Below are 19,055 nucleotides of genomic sequence, written 5' to 3'. Positions count from 1 at the left end.
AATCACACCTGTAACTGGGCTGGCTATACTCATACAAGGCTTGTAATACACTTCAGTTATAAGACAACAGAAAACAAAAATCAGTGGCACCTGGGAAAAATAGGCATCAGTGATGACTCCACAAAAGCTCAACCTAGAAACCTGTATCATCTGACATGATTCAATTAAATGCTGACACAATACATTAGTACAAGTGAGAGTAATAATAATATATAGTTCAATATCCCTGTGAACCAAGCCTTTGAAGTTAAGAAACACTTGTGAAAACAAAACTCAACTTACTTCATCTCCTGGAGACAACAGATGTTAGTCATGTGAAACAATGAGTATCCACTCTAACAGCTTAATCTCTAGTTAAGGGTTCAATTTTTATGGATCAGAAACTGTGGGGAGAAGTTCCCCTGAGAAGACAGCTAGCTACACAAGGGAGAAAGTTGGCAGAACAATTAACAAGCTTGACAGAAATGCAATCACCTTCTTAAAACATATTTTTTTAGGAATCCAATCAATCACATGCTGATATTTAGTCAACATGTTACTATCTATTACTATCAAGAAAATGTTCTGTATAGAAACTTGAGCATTGTTCACCTACATCAAGCAGATCAAAAGCTTTCAGCAGCTTCTTTATGGCTTAATTAATAACTTGCAAGAGAAAATTTCTGGAGAACCTTTTCAAATGCATCAAACCTTATTAAAAATCTGATAAGTCTATAGACAAGCTGATGTACTTTCAGTATGTTCATATAGGAGATAATATGGCCAAATTAATCAGTTGACTTGTCTTTTAAATCAGATTCTAACAGCAACATAAAACTGACAAGCTCTGAAATATCCTCTTCAAAGATTTCAGAGGTATGGACAGGATTAATTTGTGCTAGAGCCTGAAGACTGCATGATGTTCCTTACTGGGAGAACACTAACAAACCAAGAAACTGAAAACACATTTATTATAATGTTATTGAATTATGTTGGATCATGAAAATAATCTTTCCTGTTTAAGCACACCCCTTAAAATTTTTTCTTATTTTAGATGAACTGAAATGTCTAAGCCATGAGATATTATGTGCCAAATAAGATAGTGACTTACAAATTACTGACATCTGATCTCAGTAAGACTTCTTTTCTGAGTTTTTTTTCATTCCTTTATTGCAATATGGGATTGGATCTGCACATTGTATATGGGTCAAATAGCATTTCAGGGAAATAATAAATCTGTGAATCCATAGCACATTAACTCAAAAGAACTAGATCTACACTCTTTCCATATCATAGCTAAAATTGAATCTGATCAGGTGATTTCAAATACAGAAGGAAACGACACCATTTATTTGTACTATCATATTTTATGGAAGACTTAATAGAAAGTATTTTGAAATTTTTAAAAACATTCTTTCTTCATTGTTGGTACTTATCTTCTTCATGCAATAATGTGTCCACAATATCAAAGATACACATTTCTAGGAAAATTGACTTAAAATAGCATTATTTCTATGAAAAAAAGTCAACATTTCCAGATTTGAAATTTTGGAACTAGAAGGGCTAAAGGAAAGTTTATTTGAGAAGACTGGGAACCTCCTTGATTTATAAGGGACCAGAATCCTACTTCTAACTTGGAAAACTTATTTGTAATCTTGAAGCAGCCAGCAGTTCAGAACAATACTTGCTTTAGGACACTATGAGTTGTCCAACAATTTTCTAAGATCAGAAAGGAAAATATGTCAAGTTTTTTCTTTTGAATATTGGATCTCTCAGGCTCTTAGAGATCTGGAAGTTTATAAGTAAATTGCAATGCCAGTGAAAAATGAATTTATGAACTGAGAGAAGGTGATAGAATCAAGTACAATTATGCAATGTATCTTTGCTATAACAGTATCTCTGTAGCACACACCTTAACCTCACTGAAGAACGTGCTTTGCTGAAGTAACAAAAAGCAAATGAACAGAATAATTTAGGAACTCTATTTTTATGTCATTAAAATACATAGATTGAGATCAAGTATTTGTGTGCACATAACAAGAAACGCAGATGCAAGAAGTGCATGCAACACAGAATTTCTATCAACGGATTTGAAGATTTCCTTTGGGTCATAATAAAATTCTGAGATGAGACACATGAATATTGCATCTTTGTAACGTACTAGGCTTCTTTTAAACTTTGGGCTACATATTCAAAGTTCCTTTGGGAAACATTCTTGACTTTGTTAATTTCAGTCATTTCATTTGCTATAATGTACATAAAGTTTTAAAATCATAAAGATGTAAATAAAGTATCTACCATATCACTGAAAAATCACTGAGTAAGAGCTAGGTAAGGAACATTTTTTTATTTAAAGAGTGGATTTTCATACAGTTGTAGGTATATGAAAGGCAGTAGCTAAAGCAGAAGCCTTAAGTAAATTAATTTGTAGTAATCAACGTAAAAAATTATATGCACATAAATGTATTGAGAATAAATTCAATATTTTTACTAACTAAAATAGGAGTCAGGGTTGACAAAAGCAGTTTGCATACAAAGATGAACCAGGCCAATGGCTGAACCAGCATTAATTTACTGCATATAAAATACTATTTCTTGAATAACAATTTATGTATTTTATCTAGATAAGAAGCAAGCTGATAAATAAACATGACATGATAAAACTCAGTCAGTCATGTGCATAAACATATGGGGAAAAATAAGAATTACATTTGGGAGAATAAAGAATTAAACTTGGTTCACTATATTAATTTTTGGGTTCCTTGCCATAGTATGTTTGTACTGAGCTTTACGTGCACAGAAATCTATGTGCTTCCAATGAAAGTTTCCTATATATTAATCTGTTATTTGCAGAACACTCACCCCACTTTTTCAGGGATAGCATTTGTAATTATTTTTACTTCAGCATGTTTCAGCACTTGAGATTTGAGGGGTTACTTTTCATAATAAGCAATGCAACAGAATAACTTGTTTAAAAAAATAACGCTCTTTCTTTCCCTTTTTCTATGGCTAGAAAAGCTGTTTACAAAGAACAAGACTTCTGTCCACCAGTCTTTTTTAAAGAGGTCTTTGAACGAAAACATAATCCAAATGTTTTGAATTATTATGAATTATTGCTTATCTAAGAGTGGTTCAAAAGGTGATTCTCAATTTCCACTGATAGATGGGCTGGATGTGCAGATAGGTGCTGTGATAATTTGGTGATATTAGCCTCAACAGTCCTTTCTGGTTCACTTTTTCTCCAATGCTAGCAATGCAAGCATTACAACAATCTCCCTGATAACATATGCTGACATACATATACAATTGAATCCCATCATTGGAAAAATACAATCTACATGCATGCTGTATGCAGTTAAGGCCCACACATTGGACCTCAAACACTTGATCAAACATGAGAACTCCATTTGGTACTCAAAACTATTGTTTAAACAGCTTAGGTCTTCCTTCCTTAGGCATATTGAGCAGCCAAGCATCTGTGCAGGAGGGAAGGCTTATTTATTTTCATTTCTTTTAGTTTAAAAAAATAGATTAATAATAAAACATTTCTAACAGCCAGGCTGATAGGAACTTCCTTCAAATTGCTTCCAATCTACCAAACTTAATTCTAGACTGCTGCCTCATCTCTTCTAGCAACACATATATTGCTTGTGGAATAGCCTGGCAAATCTTGTTCTTAAAATTCTGCAGAAACAGATGGCACTCACCCACAATAGAAAGGATCACATAGATGAAAGGAAAGCACATTGGTGAGGTTATGAGGCAGGCAAAGTGGTGGGGAAAAAAACAAACAAACAAACAAACAAGAAGGCAGTAACGAGCTATAAAGTTGGATTAAAAGGAAGATAATTTAAGAAATCTTCTAGAAAAAGACTTTTGCAGTCACTAATAAGAGATCCTGCCTTCAGTAATAACCAAATCAGATCTCAGAACGTGCAGCTGCTAATATAAAAAAATTGACGGGAAGAAAGAAGAAGCAGCATGTTTTATTGCTTCCCTGCCCTTCCCCCCCCCTCCCTTTTTTTTTTATTAAACAAGTATAGAAGAGACTTTGAGATACCAGCTAGCCCACCTCACAGCCCCCAAGACAGCATCAATACTAACTGTTTGTACAGCTGGTTCCAAAAAACTTGACAAGGTTATGTGTAAAGTGACAATTCGCACACTCTGGGACTCTGCTGCCTTTGCTATGTCACACTTAACATCATTCATTTTTTTCCTTCTAGTTAAATAAACTCTGATTTCTTCACGATTAAATTAGGTCTAGTTTTGCAAACCTTATTAGCAATCTCAGTGTCTTTTATTCTTTTCTATTATTCCTTCTATGTTAATAAGCTAGTAACACATTAGTAAATGAGACGATGGCAACTGGGCTAAAGAGTTCAGTAAATTCCTATAGGCAGGTAACCAAATTATTAGAAGAGAGTGATGCCTCCTGAAATTTAGCCGCACATTTTCCCAGAATATTATCACTACAAAAACCAAGCTTTTATTAGCTATTAAACTGCCAACCCAAGATTTTGAAGTCAAAAATAATTCAATAAACCTTCTATTCAGAGTGGTTCATTTCAAGGTATACCAATAGCACTGGCAAAAGATCTAAATATGTTATTTCAGCAACTTTGTTATAGCTAAACACTATATGTGTTTGAAAACAATACATCAGAATATAGGAACAGCCAAGTACATTAGCTCTTAAGGAGACAAGGCAATTTTAAAACAAACAGAAGCAGGAAAATAGAAAATGAAATTATTTTGCTGCCATTACATTTTCTGTCATGGCATGACGACTTCCCCAAATAATTACTATCTACATTAATAAAACAAAACCAAAATCTCTACCCAAACATCTAAAAAGATGCCCCAAACATCTAAAAAGATGCCCCAAACATCTAAAAAGATGCCCCAAACATCTAAAAAGATGCCCCAAACATCTAAAAAGATGCCCCAAACATCTAAAAAGATGCCCCAAACATCTAAAAAGATGCCCCAAACATCTAAAAAGATGCCCCAAACATCTAAAAAGATGCCCCAAACATCTAAAAAGATGCCCCAAACCCTTGACTTAATGTGTTTTTCAAATTATTTTACTCAGAACAAACAGAACTAAATGACACTAATGAAAAGAAGACAGTCAGATGGAGATTAAATAGTACCAGACCTCACAGATGACACATTTTCATATGAGACAAGAATGAACATTGGAAGCAGATGGAACATTTGAAGCCCAACAGCAGTGCAAAGTCACTGTGCAGAGGAGCTTTAGGAAAAACAAAATTTCAGCATTTCACAAAGGGGTTTTTCTCATTTGTTGGTTTGACTACCTTTAGAGTAAACTCATTTTACAGAAGTTCACTTGGAATCCCAGCAGTACAGTTTAGTGCTTCCTTAGAAAGATCACACATCCTCATTTATTCCCCATCTCCCTTTTTCACCTGCTATACTTCTCTCCCACTGAAGTTTATTGTTGGATTTCTGGAGTTCACAAGAAGCATTAAAGATAGCTCACTACCTAGCACATGTATTCATGCTGATCATTTAGTCCTATTCATATAGCTCATTAAGAAGGAGTACATATTAACTCAAGACAATGTCCAGTGTTCCCCAAACAGAAGCAATGGCTGCAGAAATGTATGACTGCAAATGGGAGTGAATACTAGCAAGAGAAGGGGATGGAGGATGCCTTTGAGTTAATTTATTCTCAGGTTTTGCTCAGTATTGTAAACATAAGTTTTAATTAGTATTGCAAACATGTACTAAAAGTAGCAGTATGGTTTCTCTTTAAGTCCATACATGAATTTACATAACTAAAATCAGTCATTCAATTTATGTCACATTTCTCCTAGAAATTACAGTATCATTGTATTTAATAAGGTGCTGTAAATGAAAGTCTATAAAAATTCTACTGTTTAGCTCAGTATGAATTACATTATTAAAAAATTAACAACCGATGTCACTACTTGATTAAAAACACTGCTTCAGTTACAGAAATTTCAAATAGAGCTAGTACAGACAAACACTATAGTTTCTTCCCTTTGAACAACGCTTCAAATCTAAATATTTGCATCTTCCTTTTGTTCAGATGCTCCTTAGGCTTATGCTCAGATGTCTCAATATTTGACCATTGCATTCCTCAATAGAAGCCTAATTCTGACAGAGAACTTCAAGCACCTCTACAATATAAACACGCTTATACACATGTGCAACTTTTTGTGTATATACACAAGCATAATGCCATTAATGACAAGAAATAATGATTATGCATTTAAAAGTAATTTATTTTCCTAATTTTATTATTTCAGAACTCGGTGCTTTGAGATGATGATGATTTATAGCTTTGCCAATGATGAACAAAACAGTGGTAGTAGCCAACTAAGCAACACCTTCCCTCAGACCAAACAATCCCCTTCAACATTTACAGAAGTAGCTCAAAACAGTCAGTCAGGAAAACCCCTAGTTTCAAAAGGCTGTAATCAGTAAATAAGAACACCAGCTGAAGTACAGTTAAAAGTGTTGCCATAAAGGATGCGAAGTATCTAGAGACCAACACCCCTGAGAAAACTTCCCCTTTCCCTACAACACATGAAGTAAAGCTTTGCGTTGCTGTTGGCACAAGCCCATGCTGTCTTCTAGCTTCAAAAGACTGAGTACACTGTTAGTGAGAAATTGAGTAATAAATCTTAATAATTCTTAATAAATAAATCAATCTAATAAATCTTAAGGATTATTACTGTGTCTTCGCAGGAAAAGAGAAAAATGCTTATGTAGCAATGACTATAAATAGAATGTGAAGGTTGGATTTGCAGATTCAGCACAGTGTTTGGTTTCACATAAATTATATATAGATATTACAAGTATGATTTGAAGAAGTTACATAAGTTCTCCAAATTGTTCCAAAAATTACTGGGATGAAATATCTTTTGGGAATTTTTATTTTATTTTTTTAAACCCAAACCACAACCATTCTAGCACAGGAAAGATTATTTCTTCTTGAACTAACTTTCTGTAGTATATTTCCCTATGACAAAAATCACATGGGAACTACATAGTTCTAAATTTCTCAGTTTTAGCTGCATACAACAGAGGATTTACATCACAGAAAGTAATTTTTAATCTTATGTACTTGAATACTTGTTTTTATTCTCAACTTTTCAAAGATTTAAGAGCAAAACCCAACAGGTTTCACACTACAGTAATTCTGGGCTCTCAGTTATGGCCAAAAATGGTGTGGCCTCACCTAGTAAAGAATGGAAGAGAGAAGAGGTGCAGGAGAGGAAAAATACACGAGAACTTACCCAGACTTTTGATTTGTGCTGAATTTCATTCAAAAGAACAATCACTACTATTTTGCATGAGTTGCATATATATGATTCCAGGTTTATGTAAGTCTGTAAACAGTTAATATTTCAAATAAACCCATAACATTTTAAATACTGGAAATGCATAAATATATTTTGTTTAGATCCCTCAATTAGCTATACTACTATTTTAGCCATACACCAGGGCTAGAGCTGCAAGGGATCATTATTTTTTACAAACAATTAGATTATATAGCTGCTGTAAAAATTTCAAAGGGATTAGATGGGAATAAATATTTTCTGAAATATTATTTCCATTAAAAAGACAACTTCTTTTTTTTTTTTTTTCAAGTTTATCTAGCAACGACAGAAATCAGAATAGAATACATTCATTCATTTAGGATAAAAGTGAGATGACCCAAAATGAAACAACCCAGATCTGATACACTACCATATATAGTATAGCTTTTTGTATCAGTTTTTCATTCCTGTCTTTCAAAAAACTCTGTAAGACATTGTAAGAAATACTGCTATATATTTCATAGTAACTGTCAATGTTTAAAAATAACTCAAAATTCAATCATAATCTCCCATCCTCACAATTATACTACTCTTGCAATCAGCTTATTGAAATGCCCACGTTAGAACAACAAATACATTCTGAGACCAGAATTCATGTCAAACAGCAGCAGACTGTCCTCTGTAGAACTTATTTACACACACACGCACACCCACACAAACAGCTTCCTCTTTTAATAAAGTCTTTAATTAAATTGAGCATTTCTCCAAGTTAATTACTTGATTTCCCATAATTTCATGTGCCCATAAGAAAATGGGGCATATATGCCAACTATGACAACAGAAACTGCAAAATATCACCTCATAATTAACAGTGTAAAACTAAGAAAAAGAGCACAAAGTCTTATAGGTTCTGAAAGCTGGCATTTAAAGCCAAATGTTAAAACCCTTGCCTCTTGTCTATTACAAATTTTCAGTTCTTCACATTTATAAGTTATTTTCTAATTCTGTTTGGTACTACACAAAACCCTGCAGTTTTCAACCATACACAGTATAACTTACATAGACAGTGCAAAGGTAAAAAATTTTAGAGAAGTTAGTAAATTAATCCTAACGCCTCTAATACAATATTGTAAGCAAAAATGGACATTTCAAAATAGTTAGCATTTCTTAGGATTAGATTGACAAAAACTATGCTTTGATTTGCATAGTTCAGTTCTACCTTATGCTGGTGGTGCCTAACATCCCATCCCCCATGCACCTCTCCTATATGATGCAAGGCTGTCTCTAGAGCTTCCAAATCCATTTGGCAGGTTTTTTGAATGCATACGTTCATGACTGGATTTTTTGTATTTATTTTTATTTTCCAAACCAAACAAAACCAATAATCTTTCAGTGAAGTTCAGCTCCACATTTTTTCTTCCTTACAGAGATGTCTGAACATCCCTCCAGTCCTGTCTACTTAAATGTTTTAGGGAAACCAACAAAGTAAACTCCATCAGTCAATGTAAATGAGTGAAAAACTTGTAACAACTCATCCCAACAAGAAATATGTCTGAAGAGATATCAGAAATTAAAGTTACTGGTTTAACACACATACACACCCACAAAAGAGGAAACAACAGAGAATGTTTTGCAGTATTATCTATAGCAGATGTTATAAAGCTTCCAGTGGAACACACAAACTATTATAAAGCCAATATAAAGAATCACCAATTCTACCAATAAAATCAGAGATGACTGATTTACAAAAATCATTTTAAGAGAGTTAAGATATTATTATTACACATATTTATGTCTGATTGTAAAGCTATATACACAGTAAATGTAAGAAATAATATTCAACATGACAATATTAGTTACTAGATATTAACTACTTACTATTAAGAGCCATAATATTGTCTGTTCCTGGATGATGGAAGTTTATTCCCATACGCCCTGCAATGTAAATAAAAGCTATTTTTAATGTTTTTATTTCAAAAGTGAATTAAATTAATTAAAATGAAAAATTGCTAAAGGGGATGAACAGTCAGGGTAGCCAAATCTTCCATCTACTGAAGACAACTTCCCAAGAATACATATTTACAATATTTAATGCCATAGTACCTTTAGTGTTATGTACTTAAAATACTGAAAAATCACAAAATAAACAATGAAATAATTGTTTTTGAATACATCCCTTTGCTTTGTAGTGGGAAAGTATTATGTTTACCCTTTCAAAAATCAGGCCTCAAAGTTCAACCTTGCTGCAGTTATGCCATTTATAGTCAGCCTCAAATAGTGAGTTCAGCATTACAAAATCTCCACTTAATTAATAAAAATAAATAAATAAAATTTGTAAAAGTAAATATATATATAATAAATGTTTTTTCCATACTACCTGGGACACCAGAAGCTCTTGAGTTAACAGATTGTTGGAGACAGAATGCTTACCCTGTTTTTGTACTCTTCCCCAAGAATCTGCTATCACTTAGTATTTGAGGAAAAACAGTGGATTGGAGGGAGCATTGTTCTCATGGACTACATTCATATACACTTTGAAAATATTTATTCTTGACCCATAATATGGGACCATCATACACAGAAGGTTCACCATGAAATTCAAACGAACTCTGCTGGTGCCAGTTTCCAGGAAGCTAGAGAGATGCAAAATAGTACCAATTTTCTCAGGTGAGATTTAACAATTGAAAGGTTGGCTTAAGAATATCTGTGATGACTTCAGGAACTGGAAGTGGCAACAAATTCATACACAGTTACTTTGTTTCAAAGGACACTTAGTCCACAGAAATCTACTTTTACCACCAAAGTAAGAAATGAGCCAACTCTATCACTCTTCAGATTAGTTTTAGTTTTAGATACTATTTAACTGAGCTGAAGTATTAAAAACTTACCCTGAATAAACTCTGTAACAGGACTTTCTTAATTAAATCCCCCAAAACAATTTGAAAGCTGTAATTTATATTAGTCTTTGTTTGAAAAAAAGATATAAAAGAATCATTATAGCCACATAAAAATGTATTTCAATAATGTACGCAACTTAAGTTACAAGTGTTGTAATCCATTTCATATGCTCTCCATATCTCTAGATTGTGGTTGTTTGGAGACTAAGGATGCAGGCAGTTTACATTTCTTCACTACATTGACATTCAACCATGGGAGCTCAAGATCCACTCACTATCCTGAAGAACCAGTATAACCATTAAGTTCCTGTACTTCTGCAAAACCAGGTTTTAACAAATAAGCTTTGACAAAGCAGAACTAAAGCCAATCTCCTCCAACATTTTTAGTTCCTATCAAAAGCCTTCTATTTCCAGTCACAGAGACTGCAGTGCTGTAATTAATATTCTTTCTGAACAGATGCAACAAGAAGTTTCAGTACACTTCTGAAACTAAGTCACAAGCAGTTTAAGAAAAGCAAATATATATTTTCTTCACATTATAATTTTCTCATTCTTTTAGATAAAAGTGCTGCTACAATAAGCCTATGAAGCAAACAAACAGCACCTCCAGAAAGAAGTGGAGGCAGAAGGAAGGTAAATAAAATTTCCATTTTTACTTTCGAACTCCCTGAGCAAAGCTTCTTAAAGGGATCTTCATTAACTTCTTCAGATTTCCTAATTACAGACATAATTCTCCTATACGTATTTTCACATAAATCTGGCACTGCAGAAACATTAAAGCTGCTATTATTTCAATTAATATAAACTTGTGCTAAAATAGTTCAGAAATCTTGCCAGACTGACGTTAATTGCCCTTTCCTTAACAGCATATTAATGAGCATGAGGTTACAGATACTACTTGTAAGGAAAAAAGGAGTATAAAATATACTTGTAAACTAATACTTGTAATAGAAAAAAGGGAACTGCTATGAAAAAAATAGAGTAAAATTTGAATGCATAATGTTCGGATGGGCCCTCCTCTTTTCCTTTGCTGAAGCTGAAATTCTGCTGTTTGACCAGCTTCAGAAATAGAATCGTATCTGTGACATCTGGGTTTGTTTTTTTCCTCCCTCCAGGCTGTCACTGGACCAGGTGCTGCTTGTGTGACATTTTGTCACCTGCCCTTGGCCTGCTATTTTTAAACAGATCTTGTCAGCTATCTTTTAAGAGGAGCAGAAAATACAGAGCAGCACAAGCAGAAGGACGTGTTCTCACACTGAGCTAAGCAACAGTGTGGGATAATTCTGTGCATCTTCAGAGGTCCCCTAGTTCAATTCTATAGAAACAAATTCATGGAATACTTTCAAAACACACCTGTATTAAAAGCTTTCAAAACAGACTGGTAATGCATCAATCTTAAGACAATTAGTTACCAATAATGATATAGCCTGTCATATTAGCTAGAACATTTGAATATTTTGGTGTTTGATGCAAATTATTCAACTGAAAAAAGAGGTCATATGCAGATTACAAAATGCATAATTATCTAAGAAACAAGAAGAGAGCACAAAAAGGAAATTATAAATTTATTCATTTAAAGGTGCAATTTAAAACTGTGAAATGTAATTAAGAATATGTACTTTCAAGGACCTATTTGGGTTAAACATGGAAATGGCTATCAGAAATCAATTTTAAGAAAAGCACATGTATGCTACCTGGACTTTTACGAAGTCTATATAAATACATATTTCTAATTACAGTTTTAAATTTAAATCTCTGGATAAAATTACTACTTTTCAATAATCTTAAGCACAATAAGGAGAAACACAGAGAAGTTAGAGCACAGAAGTTATGGTCTCCAGCAGTTCACTGAAGTCATAAATAGGAACCCTTCCAGTAACAACATCCCCAGTACTTGTGATTCAGTGTACATCTGCCATTTTCAGTTTGCCTGTCTTTGTTTCATAACTATCTACTGAGTATATTTTCAATTACGTGCTTTTATAACACACACTTATATTACTGCAGTTAGGCTGCAACAATATCACTCTTTTACATAAGTCTTTTCAATTAATAATTTTAAAAAGTTAATCCAATTGTACACTTCTTGTTCTTTAAACATTTCAGAGTATAAACGAGGGTTTAATGATTCTTGTATAGCCCAGGCTGTTCTTTTGCATATCTTATGTCATTAAATTCCTTAAATTCTCTCTCCTAACAGCATTTGGAAAGACTTTTCTGGCTGGACTGCTAAGTGCTCTGCTGCATTTCCAATATCATGCTTGTCATGGCAGAGAGATCAATTCCTTCTTAGAGCACATCTCAAGTACACACATCTTCTGTTCTGTCTTATATTGGAAATAAGATGATGTTAAATGGAATTTAACTTCACTTCATCCTTTGTAGAAGAGAGTCATGGATTTGAAACAATTCTGAAATCTTTCCAATAACTTAAGGAAGTATACCCTTCCCACATATGAATCTCTTCATTAAATCTTTCACAAATAGATGATCTGATTTTTTTTAATTGTCTAGATAATTTAAAGTCACACGAACAGTTTTGAGAATGTTGTTCCAGAAATAACAAACCTGGGTATCAGGCACAGTTTTACCACTACTGCAGTTTTTTGACAGTGTCTAGTGTCATGCTTGCCTATAGTGGCCCCCTTAATCTCAACTTTAATATCCACTATTTTTAGCAGCTATTCAAGCTTATGAGCACAATCTGTTTACCATCTAAGTGTAAAACCAATCTTTGATTTCATCTTTGTATATATGTGCTGGTATTACCATTATTTTCCTATGTCTGAAACAAACACTAGTGATTAACCAGTTCCAGACCTATAACTACTGGTTTTGATTTAAGAGTTAGTTTTCTCTTTATTAATTTTCTCTTTTTATTCATTTTCTCTTCTTAAGTGCTCTATGGTTTTTTGAATTTGTGAAATCCTAATCAGCTCCTGGACATGAACACTCAGTGAAGGATTTTTAAGATTACAGTTACCTATACTTATTATTTTCATGTTACAATCAATGTTGGTTATATATTGAGTAAAACTTCTTGCACTGTTTTACCTCACGGCTTTCACCAAGATCGATCTCTTATACCAACTTGACAATTGGTATTTGGCATAAGATTTGCTAGAAAATAGCAAAGCTGGCCTGCTTTTGACCCGTCCTGAACTTACTGGGAATGAGAACTTCCTCTCACATAGTTCTTAAGATTATTATTGATATCAATTACAAGTTATGACTAGAGACTCCAGTGGCAAGGTCAAATGAAACTGGCAAAAGGACTAGGTCTGCTATACTTCCTGAGTAATAATACATCCTTCATCATTCTTATTTCTTCTATCAATTTCCAAGTTGGTGCTAACAAAAGGAATTACAGAACAGCAATAGTTATTTGGATGGATAGGTAGCAAGTGGGGTAGAGCAAAGTTTAGACCCAGAAAAGTGCAAAAATCAAAGCAAGACCAGTATTCCCTCAAACATCTGAAAAAAGATTATTTTGACCCATATGTATCTGGGGGTCTAGTTTACAGCACAACCTAATATCCACCAAACACACACATCCACACCCCAGCTCAACCATGAGTCTGTGCTCCATGACTCACAAATTGCCAAAAAGCATGAAGCATGTGTGTGTGTATATACAAGAATTTTAATCATTTTAACCTGAATAGACCTCAGACCATTCTCTCTCCTCTTCCCCCAAAAATACAGACACCTGAAACTGATGCTACACTAACTCAACAGACATGCCCAAAACAATTTCAAAAGCAAGAACTGTGTAAGCAAGGGTCTGCATAAAGAATTATAAAAAAAAAAGGTAACTCTCTGAAGAAGGTTGTTGTTTGGGTTTTTTTTTTCTTTTTTCTTTCCCCTTCCCCCCTACCCCTCCCTTTTTTAAAGTCTATCTGTCATTTGTTCACACCCATAATTTAAACACCTACTTGGGACTTACATATCTTTTACACATTAACATACTCAGCAGAACAAAAATATATTGTTTGCCAGAGAGAAATATGAAGAACTATTACTGTGTTTACATGTATATATTTTTACTGTGCAAATACATATTGTGGCAATGTGAACAGAAGTGTATAATTATCAGCTATGAATATCTGTAATAAAGCTTGATGATACTTCTTCCTATCACTGACTAAACAAATATATGCCTTGAGTAGAGAAAGCAACCTATAAAATATAACAGCATATACATTACAATGAAATGCACTCTTCATAAGTAAATTATATTGCTCCAATAAAACACAAAGGTCTTGCATATATAAGTAGTGCAAACACTTTTAGCTTGAAAAGTTTTCAAAATATTAGTACTTTAAAGGAAGACCTAACAAGCATAAAAAGAAATGTGGCTTTACTTGTAAGGCGTAGACAAGTATATGTACACATATACCCATTCTACATGTTGTTCTAGAACTGTATTCAAAAGAACAATATTGGTATTCTTATTGATGAGTTTGGGGGGGAATAAAATAAACCAATATGAAAGCAGACTTTTCCATTAGCAATCTGTGCTAAAATATATAAAACCCTTAAAACAGTAGAGAAGTGAAGAAGAAGAAAAGAAAAATAGAAAGACAGCTTTAGGTGTCTGAAGCCAGTCTTCAATAGTAGAATGAAAAAATAAAAATAAAGAAAATTTGGTATCTGTATCCCCACTCCTTAAACTAAACAAGGCAGCAAAAAAACCCCACCAATCCTGCCCCAAACAGATACAGCAGGTCAAAGACAAGGACCTGCTGGATGCCAGCAGAAAATTAGGAAGTATGATCATACTAAAGAGTTGTTGAAGAAAGCACTTATTTTAAGAAATATGAACCATTTAATGGTCATACGCTGTACCAAAAAAAAAATAGACAGGATTTTCTTAAATAAGCAGAGTTTCAAATGGAAAGGAAACAGAGTATGTTTCCTTTCAAAGGATTAGCTTGAGTGGCCTAATTTTACACAGAAATAGATGTGCAAACACATCTGTCTGCTCACTCTGGTTTTTCATGTGCATTTACAGAAAAGTGTCTGATGAGCACTGAGGTTTTGAGAAATGCTGTTAAAGTGCACTTTTTTCTAACGAAAGTGTTGCAAAAAGCTCTAACTGGGTGGCACCATTTCTAGGACTGAAATGACAATATTTGTTCTATTTGCACAACCTTTGTGTTCAGTTGCTGACTGGAAACACAAATATGATACATTCACCTTTCACTTTTCTCAGGTCATGTGGCAAACACTGCTTTACTTACAAAAAGCTTATGAACAATTAGAGCTGAACAAAATCTAGTGACATGCATTGAAGTTAACTGAAGATCAAGATGGAAAAGTAAAGGTCCATTATATATGTATTACAATATTGTCTAAGTTGCATATAATCTTCAAACACTGTCATCAAACCTTATAAACAACATAAGTTAAATGTAAACAGGAAATCTTAAATTTTACTTGGTTTTCATATGACCTGATACAGTCTTTACAAACTTCAGTTTTCTGTTGTGCAAATATATGAGCGTCATGCATATTAAGTATTGAAAATCAATATAAAAGGTTTCCCAACAGATGCTGTTGTTACCTCTGAACTGTTGTACATTTGTATTGTCTCAAACAAGCTCAGAACAACAAATGCTAAAATAGTCATAGAGCATATACATTCTACTGAAATATTATGACATAATCAGCACATATTTTATGTATCCTTCTACAGTATGATATCCAATAAAGTTAGTTTTAATAAAGCCTAGTCTTGAAATCCTCCTTGTTAGCTCCAAATACTCATAAAGATGTGTCACATTGGCACTTTATAAAAATCTTAGAATTTTTGTTAGTTAGGGACTTGCACATTACAAAGTTTGTTTCCATTCTGATTTAAAATAAAACCCAAATATTACAGTTATCTACTGTAACAGTAAATTTAAAATAAATATTTTGAAGGGACATTTCTCTCCTAAATTTTATATTTTGATTCAGTTTCATGACCTGTCAGTAGCACATGTGCATAGCATATGACCTAACACAGCTGAAATATTTAATTATTTAAAAATAGAACAAAGGCAGCTGCTAGTTACTACTGATCAAAATACTTTCATAGATCGGAGTGCCTCTGTTTGTGTTGCAATGCAATAGTTTGACGTGGATAAAGATATTGCAACAGAGACATATTACACCATAGACAGGAGACACTTTGATGTAGGAAAGAAATGTTTTAGTCAGTAGTAAGTAGCATCTACCCATAGCTATTCTGATAATTCAGTTTTGCCCTACAGCATCAGGTAGGAGCAGCATGTAAATACCAACAGGATATAAAATACTGCAAATGTATCCTTTCCTTGTTAAAACAACACTCTCCCATGTATTCACAGAGTATAATATATTCTATCAGCAACTCAGCAAATAAATAAGACAGTTCAGGAGAAACATCTCAGAAGATATTGCACACTTCTATCATATAGGCCTGGTTACGACTAATAGAGGGAACAACCAGATACCCTTGGCCATATACAGTAATTCATCTTTAACTAGAAGAAGCTTAACAAATCCTTTACTGTACTTTTTTTTCCTCTTTTTTTTCCTCCTTTTTGAAAGGAGAAGAGGATTTACGAGTATTGACTGAAAAAGAAGAAAAATGCTGAAGCTGGTCTTGATGGCAGAGAAAGCAGGTAAGAAAGTCTTGGGAGAAAAGAAAATGAGACTTCCTTTTTAATGAGTTTACATTCTTTAAATCTCAAAGCATGAAAATGGCAAACAATTTGTAAAGTTACACAGTTCCCAGATTACAAGGACAGCAAGACAGGAACCTACAGCAGGGTACCCTTATCTGGACGGAAAAGCTAAGAAAAACAAATCAATTTTAGACAGAAGCAGAGTAAAGAGCTGACACTGAATACCTCCTCCCAAGACCGGGCTCAAGATGAAATGCAACACAGATGTATAAGCTGGTAATTTATCTAAATCCAGAAACCTCAAAGCTAGGTATCAAATCTCTCTTACAGCAAGAAACACCCAGGAAGAACTAAGTGATCCTACCTCTCCTAGCTGGAGAGCACCAAGTCAGCCTGCCAACCAGGTTGAGTTAGCACTCGCTCAGTATAAGTAATTCAATATTGCAAGACTGAGGATCAGTTAGTTTCTGCTGCACTAACAATCCTTCAAGCCTTTCTCTTGTTCCACACCTGAAAGAAACAAAGTCACTTAATCACATGCCCTTTCAAGGCCAAGTGGAGCATACTTTGTAAGAAGTGACCTGCTTTGGTGACCTTGAAATAAACACAATCTCCATGGCCTGCAGGACAAAGTCTGTTCATAGCTCAGACTCAGAGAAGGTATGAAGCTTCAACTACTACAAACAAGACAATAGATTCTTCCTTTCTAACCCCTGAGCTTCTCCACTACCTCCACTGAACAATGCAGAGCATGAGAAACTTATACCCCAAAACGAGAAGAAAATATCCCAGAACTATTTCAATTTGGTCTTCTCATCAGAATCTTTTATGGTTAAACCTCCCAGTCACATTCTAATCTAGAGCCTTTGTTCTAAATCCAAGATAATTATTTTTTGTTTCAAGTATCTGCTGGGACGTGAGGGGGCACATATGCCAAGAGGGGCTATGTTCCAAGCAAAGTTTCAAACTTCAGATAAACCACCTGCAATATTTTATTAATGAATACATATACAGACAGTACTTCTAAAAATACACATTTGCTGAAGACTTTGTTGCCAGCAGCAGGCTAAAATGATCCTGAAATAGCTGCACTGGCTTTGTAACACGCTCCAAGACATGTATAGCTTTTCTAGAATTAAATCTTTCTGTGTTTTCAAAATCAGAGGCTTTTGGTACTCATCTTTTCACCTCTTCCATCATTTGAAAGCCATCTCATTATTTTTCTTTGTTTTTTAAACTGTTATTTTTGTGGTTGTTTTACTTTCTATCTACACAAGAAAAAGCTGCACAAAACCTAAGAGAGGACAGTCACAGATGCCAGAGGAAGGGGAGATTTAAAGGGAAAAAACCCACCCAGTTTACTATGAAAGACAGAGGAGATAAAATGAAGAGGAAGTAGCTCTGAGATTTGGTTAAATTGATAAGATTCCAGAAAGAGCAGTTGAAATTTCACACAAGAGGCATTCACACAGGAACGTCTATGAGGAACTGAAAAATCAAGTTGAAGTGCAGAACCAGTATATTCAAAAAGCTTCAAGGTGAAAATAAAGGAAAATGTGACAATAACTTAAGAAACAAGCAAAAGCAAGCAGAGTTGATCACTTTCTCAGGGTGATTACAGACTAAAATGTGTGGCTACTTTAAGGGGGAGAGCCAGAGGAGAGTGGGATAAATAAGAAAAAAGCAAGTGAGTTTAGAAGACAAGATTAAGTGAAATCTGAGGAAGCTGCAGCAGTTGAAAATCTTCTGCATCTTTGGTAGAGGAAAAACGGGAATTTGGAGGTACAGAGGAAGAGTCAAGACCAATGTTTGCAGGAAAATAGTTAGGTTTTTATGAAAAGGATTCAGTTAAAATAGTAACATAGTTCTGTTTAACAAAAAGGAAGACAACACTTCTTGGAAGGGAGAATGAACATGTCCTGAAACAGCCACTCACGAATATTGCCAGTCATGCTGCATAGTGTGAAGACAGCAGTAGAGGAAAGTGCATGCTAGGTCAAGCCAAGGCTGGAGGTTAGCAAAGGAAACACTGTAGTTAAGAGGGAGGAGGAAAAGAAAGTAAGACAGGGAATTAACTATCAGTGGGGAAAAAAAACCAGCTGGGCAGAGACAGAGAGAGATAACTAATAGTAAACAAGACTCCAACAGTTACTGGACTGGAAGCTGGAAGAGAGCTAAGTAATGAGGCAGAAAGGCCAAAACAGGTG

The 19,055-nt window shown here is 34.2% G+C and overlaps 1 protein-coding gene and 1 long non-coding RNA gene across 11 annotated transcripts in view; one reads left to right on the top strand and one right to left on the bottom strand.

Annotated features, from left to right (window-relative positions):
- LOC141945979 (uncharacterized) overlaps positions 1-16,824 on the top strand; it is an 80,624-nt gene extending 63,800 nt beyond the window's left edge. The window contains exons 3-4 of the long non-coding RNA XR_012629693.1: positions 10,755-10,828; positions 16,772-16,824. This is a non-coding gene — a long non-coding RNA (uncharacterized LOC141945979). The remainder of the gene's footprint in view (positions 1-10,754; positions 10,829-16,771) is intronic.
- The window catches only part of CPEB3 (cytoplasmic polyadenylation element binding protein 3), a 99,631-nt gene that overhangs the window by 44,742 nt on the left and 35,834 nt on the right, over positions 1-19,055 (bottom strand). For all 10 annotated transcript variants that reach the window (XM_074874976.1, XM_074874977.1, XM_074874975.1 and 7 more), the window contains one exon: positions 9,177-9,233. In XM_074874976.1, coding sequence (XP_074731077.1) covers positions 9,177-9,233 — 57 coding nt within the window. The remainder of the gene's footprint in view (positions 1-9,176; positions 9,234-19,055) is intronic.

The sequence above is a fragment of the Strix uralensis genome, chromosome 7 (genome assembly GCF_047716275.1).
Source record: "Strix uralensis isolate ZFMK-TIS-50842 chromosome 7, bStrUra1, whole genome shotgun sequence".
NCBI lineage: Eukaryota > Metazoa > Chordata > Aves > Strigiformes > Strigidae > Strix > Strix uralensis.
This window is presented reverse-complemented; position numbering and strand designations above follow the sequence as displayed.